A 19,642-nucleotide genomic window follows, 5' to 3' on the forward strand; every position below is an offset into this window, starting at 1 on the left:
TATCCCAACAAAATAGTAAGAGTTATAATCTAATTAATACATATTTAACCTATTTAACATAACTTAAAGTACGAAGGTCAAGTGCCTGATGTTATTGTGTTGCCTGTCTGACATACATTTTCAAACCGTTTGCTGGATTGTTTTTTTTTTCTGAGGTGAACTATCTGCTGCTGCTTTTAGTAGTTTGGCAATAAATGTCAGGTAAAATGATGTTTAAAAAAAGCAGGGAAACAATTGACACTGAATAAAGTATATAATATGCAGCTGACGTGATCGCTGTCATAGTAATTTAAGCTGTTATTATGCTGTGAAGCCGCAGAAATATAACCAGATTCTAAAATAGAAATTTTGCATGTCGCAGATAGTTAAGATGAAAAAAGATGATTTTATCATGAAAAAGATGCACTGCGCTACATCACATATAGAAAGGAAACGGTGTTACTCTTGTTAAAAAAGCCACCAACTACTTTTCTGCATTGTGCACTCAAACCTCAAATGCTTAATTAAACTCCTAAAAAAATCTCCAAAATAATTGAATATTAAACTATAACAAGCTTTTCTCTTTATCTAAAATGCTTAAAATTACATATGATGTCATTTACAAGTGTACAAAGTGTAACAATTTACCCTCTTAATGCAATCCCATGCTTTGTATGGGGTTGCAAGAAGTGGGTGAAGGGTTGAAGTGAATTCTAATGAAGTAATCTACAGTTATCATTCTTGGTGTGAACAAGATTGCATTCTCTTAAAACAGATATAATAAACAAAACAGCATGTCAAAAAAATGTCAGTATAAATGAGGAAGTAAAAAGGCTTAGAACATGTCTGAACTACACGTGACAAGATTCCAGTGACAAGCAGTTTGTGACAAATGCAATGCAACACAAGAGAAACATTTAAATTCCAGCCATTCGTTCTAATATCAGCTACTTCCAACAAAAGGCTGAGTGATTGATGTTATTGTTTTGCACTGAATCTGATATACATTATTAAACTGATTACTAGTTATTTCAATTTAAACATCTGCTGCTGCTTTCAGCAGTTTGGCAATAAATCTCAGGTAAAATGATGTTCTCACATTGGTAGTAATTAACACTGAATAAAGCACATAATACAGGTGATCATTAGTATCATAGTAGTTCATGCTGTTGTTTTACTGCAACGGAAATATAACCTGGTTTTAAAATAGAAATTTTTGCATGTCGCTGTCGCAGATGGTTAGGACAAAAACTTGTTTTATCTCGAAAAAGATGTGTGTGCCATGTCGGATATAGTTAAGGCACAGTGTTACTGTTGTTAATAAAGCTGCCAACTACTTTTCTGCACTCAAACTTCAAAAGCTTAAAGAAAACTCCTACAAATCTCCAAAATTAGTAAATATTAATCTATAACAAGCCTTTCTTCAGCTAAAATTACCTATAATGCTTAATATTTCACATATTGTCATTTATAAGTTTATAAAGTGTAACATTTTGCCCTCTTCATGCAATCTTATGCTTTGTATAGGATTGAATTAGGTGGGTGAAGGGTTCCAGTGAACTCTAAAGTAGTAATTTACATAGTTATTGTTCTTGGTATGAACAATACCCTCTCAAAACAGATATAATAAATAAAACATTGTATCAGAAAATGTCTGTATAAATGTGAAAATAAATGTATGAAAAGATTCAATGCTTGTAAAACGTTCTTTAGATGGTCCCCTTCAGACATTCTATTGAATTTAAATAACATAGCAACTGCATGTCAACTTATTCTACTTACCCTAACCTAAGAGTCTACTAATGCGCTAATGACTGCTAATTGTCATATAGAAGCAGAATTACCTATAGTGAACAAAATGTCAAATGGGATGATCATAATGAATCACAGCCTGTGAACTTTTCTTTAACACTTAACCCAGTCATCTTGTTCAAATGAATCAGATTAGAAAAAACTATAATAATAATAATCCACCAAAATTCTATAGTGAATCTTTTTGACTTAAGACGTCAGCACGGTTTGACCATTGTGTTTAAGCACACACTAACCTGGCCGGCAATGGCACGAGCTCACTCAGGGATGAACGTGTGCGCGAGTCGTGCGTCTGCTCCAGATCAAGTCTGAGCATGTCAGTCGTGCCTCCACAAATTGCTGCTTTAATCAACAGTGTGTTTAACAGTAACCAGGGCTGAAGACATGACAGACAGCAGGCAGTGCGCAGCCAGGAGCTCTTTCTCATACTGTCTCACACACTGCGAAGGGCAATTAAGGGTTCAAGCCTCAACAGAGGAAGAAACAGGGAGAAAATGAGAGGGAGTGTGAGAGAGAGGAGAAAGTGTGGAAACCTATCCAAACCGTATTCTCAACTAATACCAAAAGAATCCACTATGGAAAGCAGACTGGGGAAAATAAACTGAATTCTGAACCACACCTGATAATGATATGCAAGATTTAGAAAAAAGCATGGATTTATATTTTTGTTTGTTTGTTTTTGAAGAAAAATGCAGATTTAATTAACTTTTTTCCAACTCAACTCAACTCTACAACTAAAACAATAACATAACAAACTGAATCAATGTATTTAAAAATTACTAAATTAATATATATAGTAGACCACAAGAAAATCTCTGAATTTGATTTCATGTTATGAGTAAAATGTTGTTGTTTTTTTCTATTCTGTAAACTACTAATGACAATTCTTTATTGTCAAAAAAATGCAAAAAAAAATAAATAAAAATTTTCAATTGATTTTGTATTAAAAAGTGATGCCATGTTTTCAAGACATGATTATTTATGGTTTTTAATCACACAATAACAACGTTTGAACTTCAGAAGATTTAAGAAATCAATATTTTATGGAATAATCCTTATTTAAAATCAAAATAAATGAAAACATTTATTATTTTGTCATTGTCTGAACAAGAAAATAAATATAATAAATAAAAACATTTTTCTTTCATTTGAAAAAAGTTTATCTGATGTTTAGAGAATGAAAAAAAGAAGCATGGTATTAAAAGAATCGAATATTCACAAATTTTTTAAACACAGCAAGACCAGTTGTAATGTTATGCTGGAGTGAAATTTGATCAATTCCATTATCTATCGCATTATCTATACTCTTAAGTGCAAAGCAACACTGCCCTCTGCTGGCCGACCTGTCTTGAAGATTTTTCATAGGCTCCTATGAAGATTGAAATACGAGGATAAACTTACTGAGGTCTTCTGCTAACTGAACCCTCCTGCCTGTGATCAGCTGGACTTTTTTCTCATTGTCCTCTCCAAAGTCTTCTAATACTTCTTTTACGTTCTTCTCCAAACGCCGTACTGCAAACAAACAAATAAATTAATTACTCAAAAACATATATATAAATAAATAAAATCTAATTAAAATCAATAAAATTGTTTTAAATAAAATATAAAATAAATAAAAGAATTTTAAAATGAATTAATAAAACAAATAAATAAATAAAAACATAAAACAAATTAATAAAAATGGAAACCATAAATAAATAAATAAAAACAAAAATAAATAAATAAAAACAAATAAACAAAAACATAAATAAATAAATAAATAAATAAATAAATAAATAAATAAATAAATAAATAAATAAATAAATAAATAAATAAATAAATAAATGTTAATTTCTGTTGTTTCAAGGTGGAACAAATTAACATAATTTCAGTCACTTTTCTCTGTCTGTGAAGCCCGCTTAATTCGAAATGAAATATACATGTATTAAGTAACCAGAACTGAAGACCTGTAGAGGAAATTCTGTTTAGTGGTAAAAACTCACAGACGTACCCTCAGTGTTAGTGAGCTGTTGTCGAAGAGTATTGGCAGTGATGCCCAACATCCTCTGAATCCTCCAGAACAGAACCACATCATTGCACTCAAGCTGGAATACAAAGAAATAATTGAAACCATTAAACATAATCCAACATAAATACATTATGAAAAAATTGTTAAAGAAGGAAAGCCTTTGACCAAATGAGAGGGAAAAAATCTGATAACTTAAATTTATTAAGCAAACAGAACAATTATCCTTATTTTTGTTATGGATAACTTTCGGTTATTCTCTATAAAGAAACCACCTGTATTATTATTATTATTATTATTGTTAAATTATTAGTAATAAGTTGGGCCAGACGGAATCTGCGGACGTTTTTTGCTATTTCTGCTGAGAATTTTGCTAAAAATCTGTGGATTTTTGCGGAATTATTTTGGGAGTATCATAACTAAAACCTTAATACATGAAATAAAAATATTATCTTTTAAACTTTTCTTTAATGTTTAAAATGCAAATCGAAATAGATTCACTTCATTTTGGTAAACAAAGCAAGTCTCTCATAAAATATATCTACTAAAAGACAGAAAATATTACTTTATAAACTGCATTGTAAATAAATCAGATGAACATTTTCACATTAGTCAATAATATTACTGTAATTAATTTAAAAACTGAATGAATATAGATTTACACACATTTACTCAAGTAAATAAACAATTAATGATGGGCTAAAAATCGGCAGAAATCTGCGAAAAATCTGCGGAATTCTGCGCACACAGATTCCGTGTGGGCCTAGTAATAAGGATAATAAAGTACTGTATACATTTGAGAATGTTGGTTATCCACAACTGTTGTTATTAGAGTATTGAGAACTGGATTTTATTGTTATTTTTTTCTGCTTTCATTTCAATTTAAGGAATTTTGCAATTTGTTTAGTATTTTTAATATATATATACATTTTTCAATAATTACAAATTTTACTTTTAGAAATAATAATCCCAATATGAAAAATATATAAATATGAGTACTAGCTGAAACAAAACAAGGTATATATTTTCTTTTACTCCATATTTTTTAATCATAAATTACGTTTTCCCTACCTCAGAGTCTACGAAGTGCCTCTGGTAGTAGTAGAAACCTCTTCGGCAGAGGTTGCAATGTAGTAGTGCCTTCTGCAGGAAGTGACGTCGAAAGAGCTGATGCCACGTGTCCTTAATCTACAGAGAGAATCGGTTATATATTCAGCAGCTAAAACAGAAAGCACAAAAACAATATATGCATAATGTTATATAGATATATTCACTCAAGGCCTCACTAACCAATACAGGGTCCACCTCTACTCCTCGGGCCTCCAGGTTTTTGCGCACTGTAGTGACCTCATCATTGGCCAAATATGCTGTGTGATCTTCGTGCAGTTTCAGCAGACGCTCCAGTTCATTTTTGGTTTCATTCCGGGTGTGCTGCAGTTAGAAAGCACAATTAAGGCTGCATTTAAAATAACAGGTTTTCATTTTAAAATGCACAATTTTGCTACAGTTATGCCTGGCTGAAAATGTTCATCACATCCTTCTGTCCTGATTCGTCGAGCTGTGATCATATGACCATTAATGGCCCGTTTCCACTGAGTGGTACGGTACAGTTAGGTACGCTTTAATGGCCATTTCCACTGTCAAAAGGTACCTAAAAGCAAACCATACTGTACCACTCTTTAGGTACCCTTTGTAAAGGGTACCTAGCACAGATAAAGGATATCAAAAGGCTGAGCGAGACGCACAACTAAATGCTATTGGTTTACAGAGATACGTCACTCACTTGTGCAACAAGCCAGGAAAATGAAAACAAAGGAACCGCCATTTTTTAAAACACAGCCGAGACATTACACTGTAATAATATATGCATGTAATAATGAGTGACCTAAGCTTAAACAAACCTTAAAAAAAGAACAGAATCATCCCTGTGCCTCACTGTTGTTGTTTACAAGGCTGTCTAATGCGCGTACGGTTTCACTTTCTCACGTACATTCGCCGCGCATCTATATTTGAAATAACTAACTTTTGAGCTGATGATAATAACGTGGGTGACGCAGTGGTGCAGTAGGTAGTGCTGTCGCCTCACACCAAGAAGATCGTTGGTTCAAGCCTCAGCTGGGTCAATTGGCATTTCTGTGTGGAGTTTGCATGTTCTCCCAGCATTCGTGTGGGTTTCCTCCAGGTGCTCCGGTTTCCCCCACAGTCCAAAGACATGCGGTACAGGTAAATTGGGTATGCTAAATTGTCCGTAGTGTATGAGTGTAAATGAGTGTGGATGGATGTTTCCCAGAGATGGGTTGGAGCTGGAAGGGCATCCGCTGTGTAAAACATGTGCTGGATAAGTTGGCGGTTCATTCCACTGTGGCGACCCCGGATTAATAAAGGGACTAAGCCGGAAAGTAAATGAACGAATGAATGAATGAATAATAACGTGCGCGTGATTATTGAAGTGCTTCTGAAATCCGATTCTTTCAGAAATGGACAAATGTGAGAGTGACGCGCAAAAGAACAAAGGAGAAACAAAGGAGCAAATGATTGTTTTAGCAACGTAACACATGAACAAACTGCCATGTTTAACTATTATCATAACCTTTAAACTCGGAATGATGGAATTACTTTCTAACAAGAGGTTACACGTGCTGGTGAAGATTAAAGATGCAGATGAGAGGTTTGCACTGACTGGGCTATATGTTGCGTGTTGTTTTAAACCCAAATAAGGACTAAATTTATGCGGTGTGTAGTTTTTCTGTAATTGGTAACATATCAGAGACTGTAAGGGTCTGTATGTGTTCATATATGCTGCATTTATTTATTTATTCAATATAGTTGCAGACGTTACAGTAGGCTATACTAAACTATCATTGATCTGCAGTAACAATCAAATGTTCATAGAAAGGTTAGTAATGAACATTTAATAAACAAGTATTTATGTGTATAAAGCATCTGTTTTGTGAGAAGTGCTTCTCATATGATTTGTGAAAGACCTGTATATCTTTACTTTGACATTTCCTCGAGCGAGAATGACGTCTACAGAAACTTTCTGTTGTACACTATGCCCACCATTGGTACCCTTTTGGCAGGGGAAACGCACACTGCCACGCTGATAAAGGTGACCCGTACCAACCCGTACCATACTGTGGCGACTTTATTTTTGTGACACGAGGTCAAATTTGAAGAAACTTAGATGACAAAAAGCTCATTCCCTATGTTTTCTTTATTTTAAAATAGCAAAAGCATCAACATTTATTTTTATTGTAAATAACCCACAAAGTAACCCTATCACAGTCTCAACCAATGTTTCTTACTCCAAACAATATGAACCAAAATTATTATTTTTTTTTGTAATTTATTTTTTTCCACATTATAATGACAAAATCTGTGATTGTGTCTGAGCATTTTAAATGCACATAATATATCATAGCATTGATCATTTGATTTTGTAGCCTGAAGTCAAGAAAACATTTAGAAGTCAGGAAAACAATTGTCATTTGTGCCAGTTTCAAGACACTGTGCTGCCAAATGCTGCTATTTTACATGCATACTTGAACACAACTGAAGACAAGAAAAGAAAAAAAAAAAAAACCTTTTTCATAAAAAATCATCACAATTTTACATTTGGTTGCTAAACTGTTATGCAAGCAATTGTTTTCGTTCTTCAGTAAAGACATTTGTTTAGCTTTAATTTGAATTTGGCTGTTAAACTAATAGCATTACAATTTGTTTTCAGATTTTATCTGGTTCTCTTCTGAATAAAGGTCACAATTGAAGGACCCGATGTCAACTTTGTTCTCTGAGCGTAATTTAATACTTGATGTATGTTATTTACAGCAAATATTATTATAGCTTGTGCTTTATATAATAACTGCTAATTAAAGTTTATAACGCTATAATTATAGTTGTTTTCTGATTTACATCTTCTTCTGTTCAGTATACACATTACATTTAAGGGATATGATTTTTTTCTCTCAGTGCAATTTAATACTAGCTATTTATAATAAATATTATTATAATATACAGATTTTTTCATTTTTATTTCTTATCTGTACAGTTACAATGCACACACAAACCATCTATCCACCCATCTATATATCTATATGTTATTGTTTCCTTTATTTTCAACTTATTTAAATGTCTTTCTGTCTGCTTGTGTTGATATGTATGCATGTACCCTAGCTTCTGTAAACCACACACTTGATGAATAAAGCTCATTCTGATTCTGATAATATGCATTTTATTTATTAATTGTATAAAAGCTACGGTTCTGTTCTGTAAATGCAGAATATAGCAACTTTTAGTGTGCTTTCAGCCATATAGTGTGTATGGATGTCTTTTCTAAAACATAGTGGAAACACCAGGATCCTTTTCTTTCTTGCTTTCTTTCTCTTCTTTAACACTAGCGTAAACATAGCCTTAAGTTAACTGTATTATAAACAGTAAAACAAAATGAAGGCTCTGTTACCTAAAAACGGACTAAAAATTAACCTAATTAAAAGTTTTGCCAAACCAACCTGCTCTGGTGTTCGGTTTTTCCAGCTCATCCACCTCTGCTTCCAGTCTGGCCCCACCATATCAGCTATTACTGACTCAGCTGCGACACAGGAAGATGAGTCACACACTCCAGAGAGACACAGACAAGAGAGGGTTTATGAGGGTAGACGTACTGTCTTTAAGACGAGACTGCAGCGTTTCCTCCATGAACTGTATAGCGGCGTCCCACTGGGGCTTATCTGTGATAGAACGATCCTCCAGAGCGTTGTGTTGAATCACTCTCTGTAAAGCACATACAGGAGTAACATTAAGCAACAGTGCTTGAGAATCTTCTCTCTGCTGCTTAACTAAATAATGAGATGCATTTACCAAGCTGTCCATGGCTCTTTCATTCCACTTGTGTCGTTTGATGCTCTCGTCCTTGACAGCTTCTTTCAGCTTGTCAAAAATGTCATCTTGGTCTTTCCCTTTGTATTCGGCCATAAAGCGGGCAAACTCCTCCTGCAGAGTCTCCCAAGCAACCTGGACGGCAGAGCAAAGATGAGAGATTGATGGTGAAACAGATCCTATTAAAGTTTGGGGTCAGAATTTTATATTAAACAATTTTATATTAAACAAAGATGCACTTAATTAAGATATATATATATATATATATATATATATATATATATATATATATATATATATATATATATATATATATATATATATATATATATATATATTTTTTTTTTTTTTTTTTTTTTTTTTTTTTTTCATTTTCCTTTGGTTTAGTCACTTATTCATTACAGTTTGCCAAAGCGGAATGAACCGCCAACTTAACCAACATATGTTTACCCCATATATAACCAACATAGCAGATGCCCTTCCAGCTGCAACCCAGTACTGGGAAATAAACCCATACACTCTCATTTGCACACACCTACACTACAGCCAATTTTGTTTATTTAATTCACCCATATCGCATGTCTCTGGACTGTGGGAAAAATCGGAGCACCTGGAGGAAACCCTTGCCAACACAGGGAGAACATGCAAACTCCACACAGAAGTGCCAACTGACCCAGTTGCTGTGAGGCAACAGTGCTAACCACTAAGCCACCGTGTCACCCTAATTTAATTTAATTTAATTTAATTTAATTTAATTTAATTTAATTTAATTTAATTTAATTTAATTTAATTTAATTTAATTTAATTTAATTTAATTTAATTTAATTTAATTTAATTTAATTTAATTTAATTTAATTTAATTTAAGGTACTATATTTAGTAACATATCACTATATTTTTGTTATTATTAATATAACTTCAGTGAGGATAAAGGACTTTTTTTAACCTTTCAAATAAGGAAGAAAAATTGCCCCACACATGAAAGATAATATAACATAACATGACATAATATAAAGAAGAAATATATAAATAAAATATAAATTTCCATAACTAATCTATATATAAACTTTAAAAAACAAAACTTAAAAATTTTGAATAAAAAAAAGAAAACTTGCCCCAGATATGAAGGAATATAATATAATATAATATAATATAATATAATATAATATAATATAATATAATATAATATAATATAATATAATATAATATAATATAATATAATATAATATAATATAATATAATATAATATAATATAATAAATCTTAAGAAAATTCCCATAACTATTTCTATATCCAAGCTTTAAAAAAAAAACAACCACAAAATGAAACACATTTTAACCTGAAAAACTGTACAAACAAATATGAGCAAAACTGAATATTTGTCCTTACCTCTAGTGCTTTATGAGGAAGTTGTTTATCAGTCCATTGCTTGAGTTTGATATCAACAGTGGTGTTAAAAGTTCCAGAGTTCATGGTCTGAGCAGCAGGCAGGTAGATGTTCTCTATTACATGTGTCGAGACTCTTTCCCAAAGCTTCTTTTGTAAGATAGACTCCCTAAAACAACAACAACAACAAAAAAACCTTTGATTATTCTAAAAACATACACAACCAGACAGAGACCAAGGGCACAATAAACAATGCTAATTCATCTATTTTGAGGCCCTTCAACCATCAAAAATGTGCTAAACAGTCTAAAGACTTGACATTACGATGAGAATATTCTGAGGGTGCCGATCCAGCTCATTTATCATAAAAATGCAACCATATTTCATAGCTTCCTGTTTGCTTTGTTCTATCGCGGTACATCAATATACACACATCTTCAATAGCGCCCAACTAGCGCTGGCCAGAGAAGCCACCCTCCAGCTATTCATCATGCCATTGATTTGAGAGGCTGATGGAGCACACTGGGCCCCCTACAAACATCTGATCTACTTCATTTAGCCCGCTCCTTTGGGTTTTGGCTTCATAACTCCAGGTACAGCATGCAGCTTTGCATTCTGATGGTAGAGTCTGTCCTGGAGGCATGAAATGGAGATGCAAAGTTGAACATCTGCAAGCCAACAATGAGTCGGAAGAGTGAGAATAGCTCATTACTGGTTATCGGTTGGGCTGGAGAGGAGGATATAAATCACTTGCTGTCAAGTGACAAACTCTCGTGTTGAAAATTACAGCGGCTAGATTTAACAACTGATGTGATCACAAGTCATTATAGTTATAAAACATACTTTATTGGAAAAAAATATATAAAAAAATGTACACAACACCTCATTCTGTATTATCCACAGCTATTGACATTGAATGTGTCAGAACGCAGTTAGTTAGCAAGGTAGTTAGTTAGTTAGTTAGTTAGTTAGTTAGTTAGTTAGTTAGTTAGTTAGTTAGTTAGTTAGTTAGTTAGTTAGTTAGTTAGTTAGTTAGTTAGTTAGTTAGTTAGTTAGTTAGTTAGTAATGCAGTTTGTTAGTAATGTAGTCAGTAAGGTAGTTAGTTAGTAATGTAATTAGTTAGTTGGTTGGTTGGTTAGTAAGGTAGTTAGTTAGTAAGGTATTTAGTAAGGTAGTTTGTTAGTTTGTTCGTTAGTTAGTTAGTTGGTTAGTAATGTAGTTAGTTAGTTAGTAATGTAGTTAGTTAGTAATGTAGTTTGTTAGTTAGTAATGTCATTAGTAATGTAGTTAGTTAGTTAGTTAGTTAGTTAGTTAGTTAGTTAGTTAGTTAGTTAGTTAGTTAGTTAGTTAGTTAGTTAGTTAGTTAGTTAGTTAGTTAGTTAGTTAGTTGTGTCAGCTCCCTTCAGGATGCGTAAAATGATATATATTTGGTTCCTTTAACCAAAGCATCATCATTTAATAAATTTAATGAAGTCCAAATTCTTGAATATTTCAGACAAGTTTTTATACTGTAATAGTTTCAACCTCCACAAAATACCATGTTTGTCTGTATTTTTTATTTTTTTTACTCATGCTTAAGAATTAATCATTTTCTGTTAATAACTAAAGGAACTGTGAAAACAAACCACATTTATAATAACTTTATGTTTTATAATCACATTATTATATGTTTGATTTTTTACTGTAGTTAGCAATTATTGATGTAAGAAGAGAAGGAGAATTTACTCTTTAAATAAAACACTTCTGCAATGAATGGATGAATAGATAAATGGATGGATGGACGGATAGATTAATGAAAGAGAGAAAGAAAGAAAGAGAGAAAGAGAGAAAGAAAGAGAGAAAGAGAGAAAGTTTTATTTTTAAACACCTTAATATAAAATATTAATACATTATCTAAACAATTAACACAATTAATTCACAAAAAAGAAAAAAAGCAGAAAAAGAACATAAATTTGTTTTACAAAAATGGGTGAAAAAAACAAATTGTTTTCATTAACCTCACACAGAGCACTGCCATAACAAAAGATGAAAGATCATCCATAGCTTAAAAAAGAAAATCAACAATAATTCTTTATTAAACAGAATTAAACAAATAAACTGTCAACAATTGGTAACTCATATTCCATTCAATTTTATGCTTTCTAGTACTTTATAGCGCCATTTTAGCTTTTCCTATAAAAAAAAATAATATAATAATATGTTTACATTTAAAACAGAAAGAAAGAAAGAAAGAAAGAAAGAAAGAAAGAAAGAAAGAAAGAAAGAAAGAAAGAAAGAAAGAAAGAAATGCTTATGTGAGGTGTTTCTAAAGCAGTGTCTATGGGGCTGAGAGTAAATTTGACTCTGGTTGCGTCATCAGTCTTCCACATTTTTTTTCCTTTTTTTTTTTGAAAGTCTTGGTAACATCTTTGTGGAATTTTCTTTAATTATTTCATCAAATAGAATTGTAAAAAAATATATTTATTGTACTCTCGCATTCACTGTACTCTAAGTTTACCCAACTATGACAACTTCTGCTACTGAGAATCCCGATAATGTGAAAAGGGTCCATTCATCAAGCCCTGATCTTGTGCCCATTAAACTGAGCTTTGTTGCATTTTTGTGATGCAAGCTCACGTTGTAAAACAAAAGCAATTCTAGTTGAAAGAACTAACTTTCTTTAGTTCTTTAATCATTTTGTAGTCAGTTACAGTTTAGTTACTTTTTAAATCGGAAAAATGTAATGAACATCAATTCAAACAGGGTGCATTGTATAATATTAATTTGATTTAAAAAATGCTTAATCAATTAAGGGGAGTACAATTAATTCCATAAATGCAAAAGATAAGTGCTCACCAGTGTTTTGGTGTAACTTGACTCAAGCTGATCACCTCATCCAAGATCTCATTTTTGGCCTTCTCGTAGAGCTCGTTCTATGAATGAAGAACATGATATGACAGTTAAAAAACATATACTTCAGCTCTGGTTATACCACACATGATTATTATAACATTATTACATGATTTTAAGTGCTTTTTTGGGGTGAGGAACCGCACTAATGATGCACCAGTTACTTTCGATAATCTTAAATTAGAATACTAATCTGACATTCAGCAAAGTGTGCTAGACTTAAAAATGTAGTTTAGTTCAACCTGGAGCTGATTTCTTACCCTGTCCAGCTCTCGTAAGCGAGGATAGTTGTTCTTCCACTCAGTCTCCAGGTTAAATCGAGATGCTGCACAGCAAAGAAAATCTGGGTCAGTTTAGGTTATTTTCATTTATATTATATACATATATATATACATATATATATATATATATATATATATATATATATATATATATATATATATATATATATATATATATATATATATATATATATATATATATATATATATACACAGCTAGTTACTTTTTTGGAGAGCAACTCAATATTATAATACATTACTTTCAAAAGTAACTTTCTCCAACACTGATCAGCAGTGAATTTCCGAATAGCCAACAGAGGTTGTAAGTTCCGTTGTTACAAACAATTAATTAATTTGGTGTTTCCCAAATCCATCGTTCCAACAAATATTTGCAAACTGCGTTGCAAACTTGTGTGTTTGAACTACACCTATAGAGATATAGTTCCTGGTTGTGTTCTATTTGCAGTTATCCCCCTCTTGAAGTTATCCCCCCATGCAGATGAAATATAACACAGAAAACGCAATTTAAGCATGTTCCAGTTGGCTAGATATAAATTAACAGTCATCCAAACATCTTTACCAAAGCATCTCCACTTGACGGTCCACCACGTTTGTAGTTCATTTGCACTTTTCAACCGCGTTTGTAGTTCCAATCAAATTCCCGCCCATCATGCAATATACTGTGGACAATATCAGCAAATAAAGTATGGACGGTTCTACACTTCGGTGTGTAGAACTATTTGAAATAGTAAACCATCCAGGAACCTTTGGCATACTCTTTTCAACATACCATGATTTGGGGCACACTAATTATATTTTTAAATACTATTTAGGACAGATAGTATGCAAATTGGGACGCAGCATAAGTCATCTCTCTTACGTGTAATTTGCTTTCAAAGCATTTTTTACAGTTCAGTTTTAGTGTTCTTCATATTGACAATTGCGTTCTTTTCATGGTGCAATTTAAAAACCTTTATTCCATTTTGAACGCAGCCGTGGCTCATTACGAAAGCTATAGGTGACCTGATTTAAAAGTGGAATCTACAAAATAGAGCATCATCAGTATACACATTTTAGAGAGTCGTTATGGATTTTTAACGTTATGGATGTTCAACGCTATAACTGATGTGGCTTGAACAACGAATCTGCAATAGAGCAACTACAGTTTTGGGAAACACTCGTCATTACATCATCATTTTCCCAAACGTTGCATCTTACTATGGTAATTCAGCCACGATTTACATCGTTTGGGAAATGCATCCTAGGACAGATGAATGTTAAACAATGAATACTTGATTAAACCATTTAATTAAGTTCACTTAGTCTCCAAAAACAATAAAGCAAACTTTTGACAAAAACAAACTTTCCAGTGACAACAGCCCTATTCCTCAGACGCTTCTTCCCATCTCCCTCTATACACAAACCCAACCACCAGATAGACTGCGCCGTGGCCGTGATCAATGCATCTGGAGCTAAGCGTGCACTGTATCAGCAACCCCACGTCCCCCAGGGGCCTCGTGTCCCCAGCACACACTCGGGCCGGCCGTCTCGCTCACACAATGGAGATGACGCTAATTGCTCTGGTTATCGGGCCGGCCCCAGTGCAGCTGTAGAGATCGATAGCCCACACAAAGGTTTGAGGAGCGTCCCAGGTCAGGCAATAAATCTCCAGGCAGAGCGTTAGCAGCGGTGGCCTGTTAATTGGCAGCACGGAGGCCTAAAACGTGCCTGCTGCAGAACGTCTGATGCCGGGGTGAGGTGTGACGGAAATCAGCGCGCGCAGGACTGGGGAACAGGCTCTGGGTTTCAGAGTTAAGTGGCTGTCGAGCTGTTTGGTTTGGATTCTATTAGGGTTTATTCACTGGGTCTCCTGAGAGCTGATGTGGACAACGTTTCACAAAATGCCCTTGAAAATCAGCATCTTATTAAAGACTAAAAATAGCTATGGTAAAACTAAAAGCAAGTATATGTGTGTTTTTTATTTCAATGTTTTCAGATACTAGTCATTTTTAACCATTATGGCTGAACAGTACAGACAATAATTACAGAACTCAGACATATTTTTAGTTATTTGGAATTTATAGACTTTTTACCAAGTGTGGTGATGTTTCCATAGTTTTTAAATGTAAGATTTGAGTTAAATTTATTTATATTAGTATTAAGAAAATGAAGTATCACTTTATTTTGATGGTCCGTTTGTTTGAATTTAAGTTACATTGCATCTACATGCCAACTAATTCTCATTAAATTATAGTAGACTGATTGGGTTAGGGTTAGTGTAAGTTGACATGTACTTGCAAAGTTTCTTATAGTCAGTTAAATGTCTGTTGAAGGAGCAGTATCAACAGATAGCAAATAGATAGTCTACTAATACTCAAACGGACTATCAAAATAAAGTGTTACCGAAAATAATATACGCATACACGCATATATACAATGCTCAGCATATATAAGTACACCCCTCACAAATCTCTCTTTTAAATTGATATTTTAATAGGAAGCTACACAATATACTATTGCGTATACATTAGATTAGTCAGTACTGACGCCAAATCTGGAGCTTATCTAACAAAAAAAAACTTACAATAACGGTCCAAAAACTAGTACACCCAAATTTATATATTATAGAAAATATAAAATATAATTTAAAAAAAAAAAAAAAGAAGAAAAATCGAGAAGCAAAAAGAAATCTTTAATTTAGTTGAAATTTTGTAGGTTGTAATTTATTTTTTTTTCCAATATTTTTCTTGAGTTTAATTGTATTATCTTTCAATTTCCAAATATGTTTGGTGACTAAAACATCACTTTAATAAATGTATCTGTTTAATAAATCTGTTTTGTTTAAATGCACCAAAATACATTACCTATATTCACTGAGAAATGGATAAAAAAAAATCATTTTCAAAATGGGTTGTACTTTACTATTTTGAGCACAGTATCATACATTATATTTTTGTGCTACCTCATTTATTCGTAAAACAAGACACCATTTTAGTACTAACGCAGTAGTTTTCAACCATTTTGGCTGAAGATCCAAGAAAATAATTACAGAACTCGTATACATTTTAATTATTTGTGATTTATGGACTTTTTACAAACTGTGGTGATGCTTTCAGTTTTTAACATTCTGATTGTAGTTAAATGAATTTAGATTTGTATTATGAAAAAAAAATATATATACACATTGTTATGTTTCACGTATGTTTGTTTGTTTTCTGTTTTGCGGGCTCTTCTCTCTCTTTTCCGCTGTGTGTCCTGTGCTGTTTTTAGGTGTGCAACCATTGGTCAAAGGAGCTGTCAATCACCATAGGCACGCCAATCACAACCGGGTCCACTCCGTATAAAAGCTGTGCGCTTGCGCTGTTCTTGAAAAGCGCTTGGCTCACGGCCAGTCTCCTCACTTGTGTCGCCCGGCCTGCTCACTTGTGTTTATTTGCTTGCAATTGATTGCTGTGTTCTAGTTTTCTCTTTATTAAGAGATTGCTTTAATTAGATATGCTTGTGCAGCTCAGTTTATTATCTAGTGAGAATTGGATTATATGAGATTTTGTTTTGCTAATGGCTAACAGTGTGTACTTTATGAGAACTCTAGTAATGTGAGGAGCTTAGTTTATTTATTTGTTAGTTAGTTAAAGGAGGCATTGCCACATGTGTAATTATGTTTTGAGGTTATGAAGTTTGGTTAAGCTACGTGCTGAAGATTGAGGTTTTGTTTCTGCATTTTTCTTCGGTTAGTCAGTTTAGTGGGTTGGGGTTTAGTTAGATCGTTTTGTTAGATTTATTTCTTTGTTTTGGCAGCACTCCTACATGTTTATTTGATTATTTAAAATTACATTTACATTCCTTTTCCTATTCATTGTTTGACATTCACTGTTTAATAAATACTTAATTTCTGTTTCACTTAACACATACAGTTGAAGTCAGAGTTATTAGCCCCCCTTTGAATTTTTTTTCTTTTTTTAATTTTTTCTAAATGATGTTTAACAGAGTAATGAAATTTTCACAGTATGTCTGATAATATTTTTTTTTCTGGAGAAAGTCTTAGTTGTTTTATTTCGGCTAGAATAAATAATAGTTTTTAATTTTTTAAACACCATTTTAAGGACAAAATTATTAGCCCGTTTAAGCTATTTTTTCCTGACAGTCTACAGAACAAACCATCATTATACAATAACTCGCCTAATTACCCTAACCTGCCTAGTTAACCTAATTAACCTAGTTAAGCCTTTAGATGTCATTTTAAGCTGTATAGAAGTGTCTTGAAAAATATCTAGTCAAATATTATTTACTGTCATCATGGCAAAGATAAAATAAATCAGTTATTAGAAATGAGTTATTAAAACTATTGTGTTTAGAAATGTGTTGAAAAAATCTTCTCTATATATCAGGGTACATGCAAGAATCCTAAAGGTTATTTCAATCCCTTTTAAAGACTTTTTAAAGACCTTCTCAGAATATTTTAAGACCTCATCGCCAATTCAAGTTCTAATCAGTATCGAACCTATAACTTAATAAACAGTTATTAATAAACAGTTGTAGTTAAATAAATCAATGGAGCACAACCATGCAACAGAACTCAGATAAGCTCGGGAGAAACAAAGCTTGAAAGAATAAATTACGCGATTGTTTTAAGCGACAGGCTTCAGCCACTGTTTAAACTCATATTTCTCCAAGCAGGAGTACACAAACTAACATTTTCCTATTTTGCCGTCTGTTTTGCTCTATGGTTTCGCTATACGTGCTGTTGTTAATACTAGGAGGAAAATAAATATATTTATGCTTTTTTGGACTCAAACACTTTGAAAAACGCTTGAACACAATTTAAGACCTCGTAAAAACATAAGGACTTTTAAATACCTTTTAAGGGCCTTAATTGTCTCATAATTGATTGATCAACTTTTAATACTTTTTAGGACCCCGCAGACACCCTGTTTATATAATATACTATATTTTTGTACTATATCATTTCAACTCGCTGCCACAAGCAATTTAACATCACATTTTTATGATGGCAAAACAGCACATAATACAACCATACTAAAGTGTCTTGCATTAGGTAGAAATAAATCAAAACAGCGTACAGAAACACTTACTCTAAGTTCAACACCTGTGCTGTGAAGTAGGGCTGCACATTATATTGTTTCAGCATCGATATCGCAAAGTGTGCATCCACAATAGTCACATCGCAAGATGTGCAATGTTAAGTCAGAATTATAGTTTAGACAGAACATGTGATTTGTAAAATGACAGATTTGGGCACAATAACTTATGATGTTTGGAGATGCAAAAGATTAATTGTATTTAACTATTTATTCTAAGTTTTTCTTACTTAGAATTTTTGCCGTTTCAAGTACCAATATCTACATTTCAAAGCAAAAATTTGATTTTATTATGTAGCCCATTGGCAGATAATGTTGCTTGTTTTAGGGAAAAACGTGACTTCTTCTGAAGGTGAAAACAAAACATTTTTATTGATCTACAAATTTTTTTGATATTTAGACAAAGCAAAGTAAGCAAAGCTTTTTTTTGCATTGTGATTTTTCAATTTCTGTACCTGAAAAAAGCTAGACTCACAAGAAAACGGTCAAATAGACCATCTTCTGAAAGTGTATTCATAATTATCGAAGAAAAAATAAAATATCGCAAAGTCAGATTTTTCAAATATCATGCAGCCCTACTGTGAAGTGACAAACGTGAATAATGATGGTAAAAAAATAACCACAATTCTTAGGGAATAATATGAATCATGGAAACGGGAATAAAACCTTTGCTCCTGACATTTAAACATTTTATTGCAATTGAGGCCAAAATAATCACATTATTTGTGAGCATGTAAATATAGTCAATGTTACAGAGGGATATACATGTATATATAATTCCCTCAACTTTTTCCCCTCTTCTTAAAAGTCATACAAAAACCTTCATAAATTCTTCAGTGCAAAATATGTTTCCATTTACTAACATAGACGTTTAGCCAGCTATGATGTCTCTAGCTTCTGAGAACCCCGGAAAGGACAAATGGGTCAATAAATTATAAGGATATTTTCTTCATTCTCCATCTTATCTAATAGTCACTTTCTTACCTTTAAAGGCATCTGCTTGTTGCTCCACTGACTCTCTAACCATTTTCCAGAAACAGTCTGACACAGCAAGACTTAGGTTTTTTGTGGTCACCTGATGAGCTTTCAACATGCCATCCCTAAAGCAAAAGATTGTCCAATAAAAATGTGTAACAAATAACTTTAAAAAGTTAGAATTGTGTAAACTGAGTCCTACTTCAGCAGTCTTGAGTTCTGGAAAAAGTCCTCCTCATAGTCTTTAATAGAATCTATGCTCTCATTAGGGCTGCCTACAAAAGAACCGCACATTTGAATCATTTCAGCAAATTCCAAATGCAAATGATTTCCAGAAAAATC

At 32.8% G+C, this 19,642-nt stretch overlaps 1 protein-coding gene across 5 annotated transcripts in view; it reads right to left on the reverse strand.

Annotated features, from left to right (window-relative positions):
* The window catches only part of opa1 (OPA1 mitochondrial dynamin like GTPase), a 73,933-nt gene that overhangs the window by 24,905 nt on the left and 29,386 nt on the right, over nt 1–19,642 (reverse strand). For all 5 annotated transcript variants that reach the window (XM_056460138.1, XM_056460136.1, XM_056460135.1 and 2 more), the window contains 12 exons: nt 19,503–19,575; nt 19,310–19,425; nt 13,206–13,270; nt 12,892–12,968; nt 10,059–10,224; nt 8,654–8,806; nt 8,458–8,566; nt 8,305–8,384; nt 5,087–5,227; nt 4,868–4,984; nt 3,782–3,875; nt 3,193–3,303 (listed from right to left, as the gene is read on the reverse strand). In XM_056460138.1, coding sequence (XP_056316113.1) covers nt 3,193–3,303; nt 3,782–3,875; nt 4,868–4,984; nt 5,087–5,227; nt 8,305–8,384; nt 8,458–8,566; nt 8,654–8,806; nt 10,059–10,224; nt 12,892–12,968; nt 13,206–13,270; nt 19,310–19,425; nt 19,503–19,575 — 1,302 coding nt within the window. The remainder of the gene's footprint in view (nt 1–3,192; nt 3,304–3,781; nt 3,876–4,867; nt 4,985–5,086; nt 5,228–8,304; nt 8,385–8,457; nt 8,567–8,653; nt 8,807–10,058; nt 10,225–12,891; nt 12,969–13,205; nt 13,271–19,309; nt 19,426–19,502; nt 19,576–19,642) is intronic.

Source organism: Danio aesculapii, chromosome 6, assembly GCF_903798145.1.
Source record: "Danio aesculapii chromosome 6, fDanAes4.1, whole genome shotgun sequence".
Taxonomy (NCBI): Eukaryota; Metazoa; Chordata; class Actinopteri; order Cypriniformes; family Danionidae; genus Danio; species Danio aesculapii.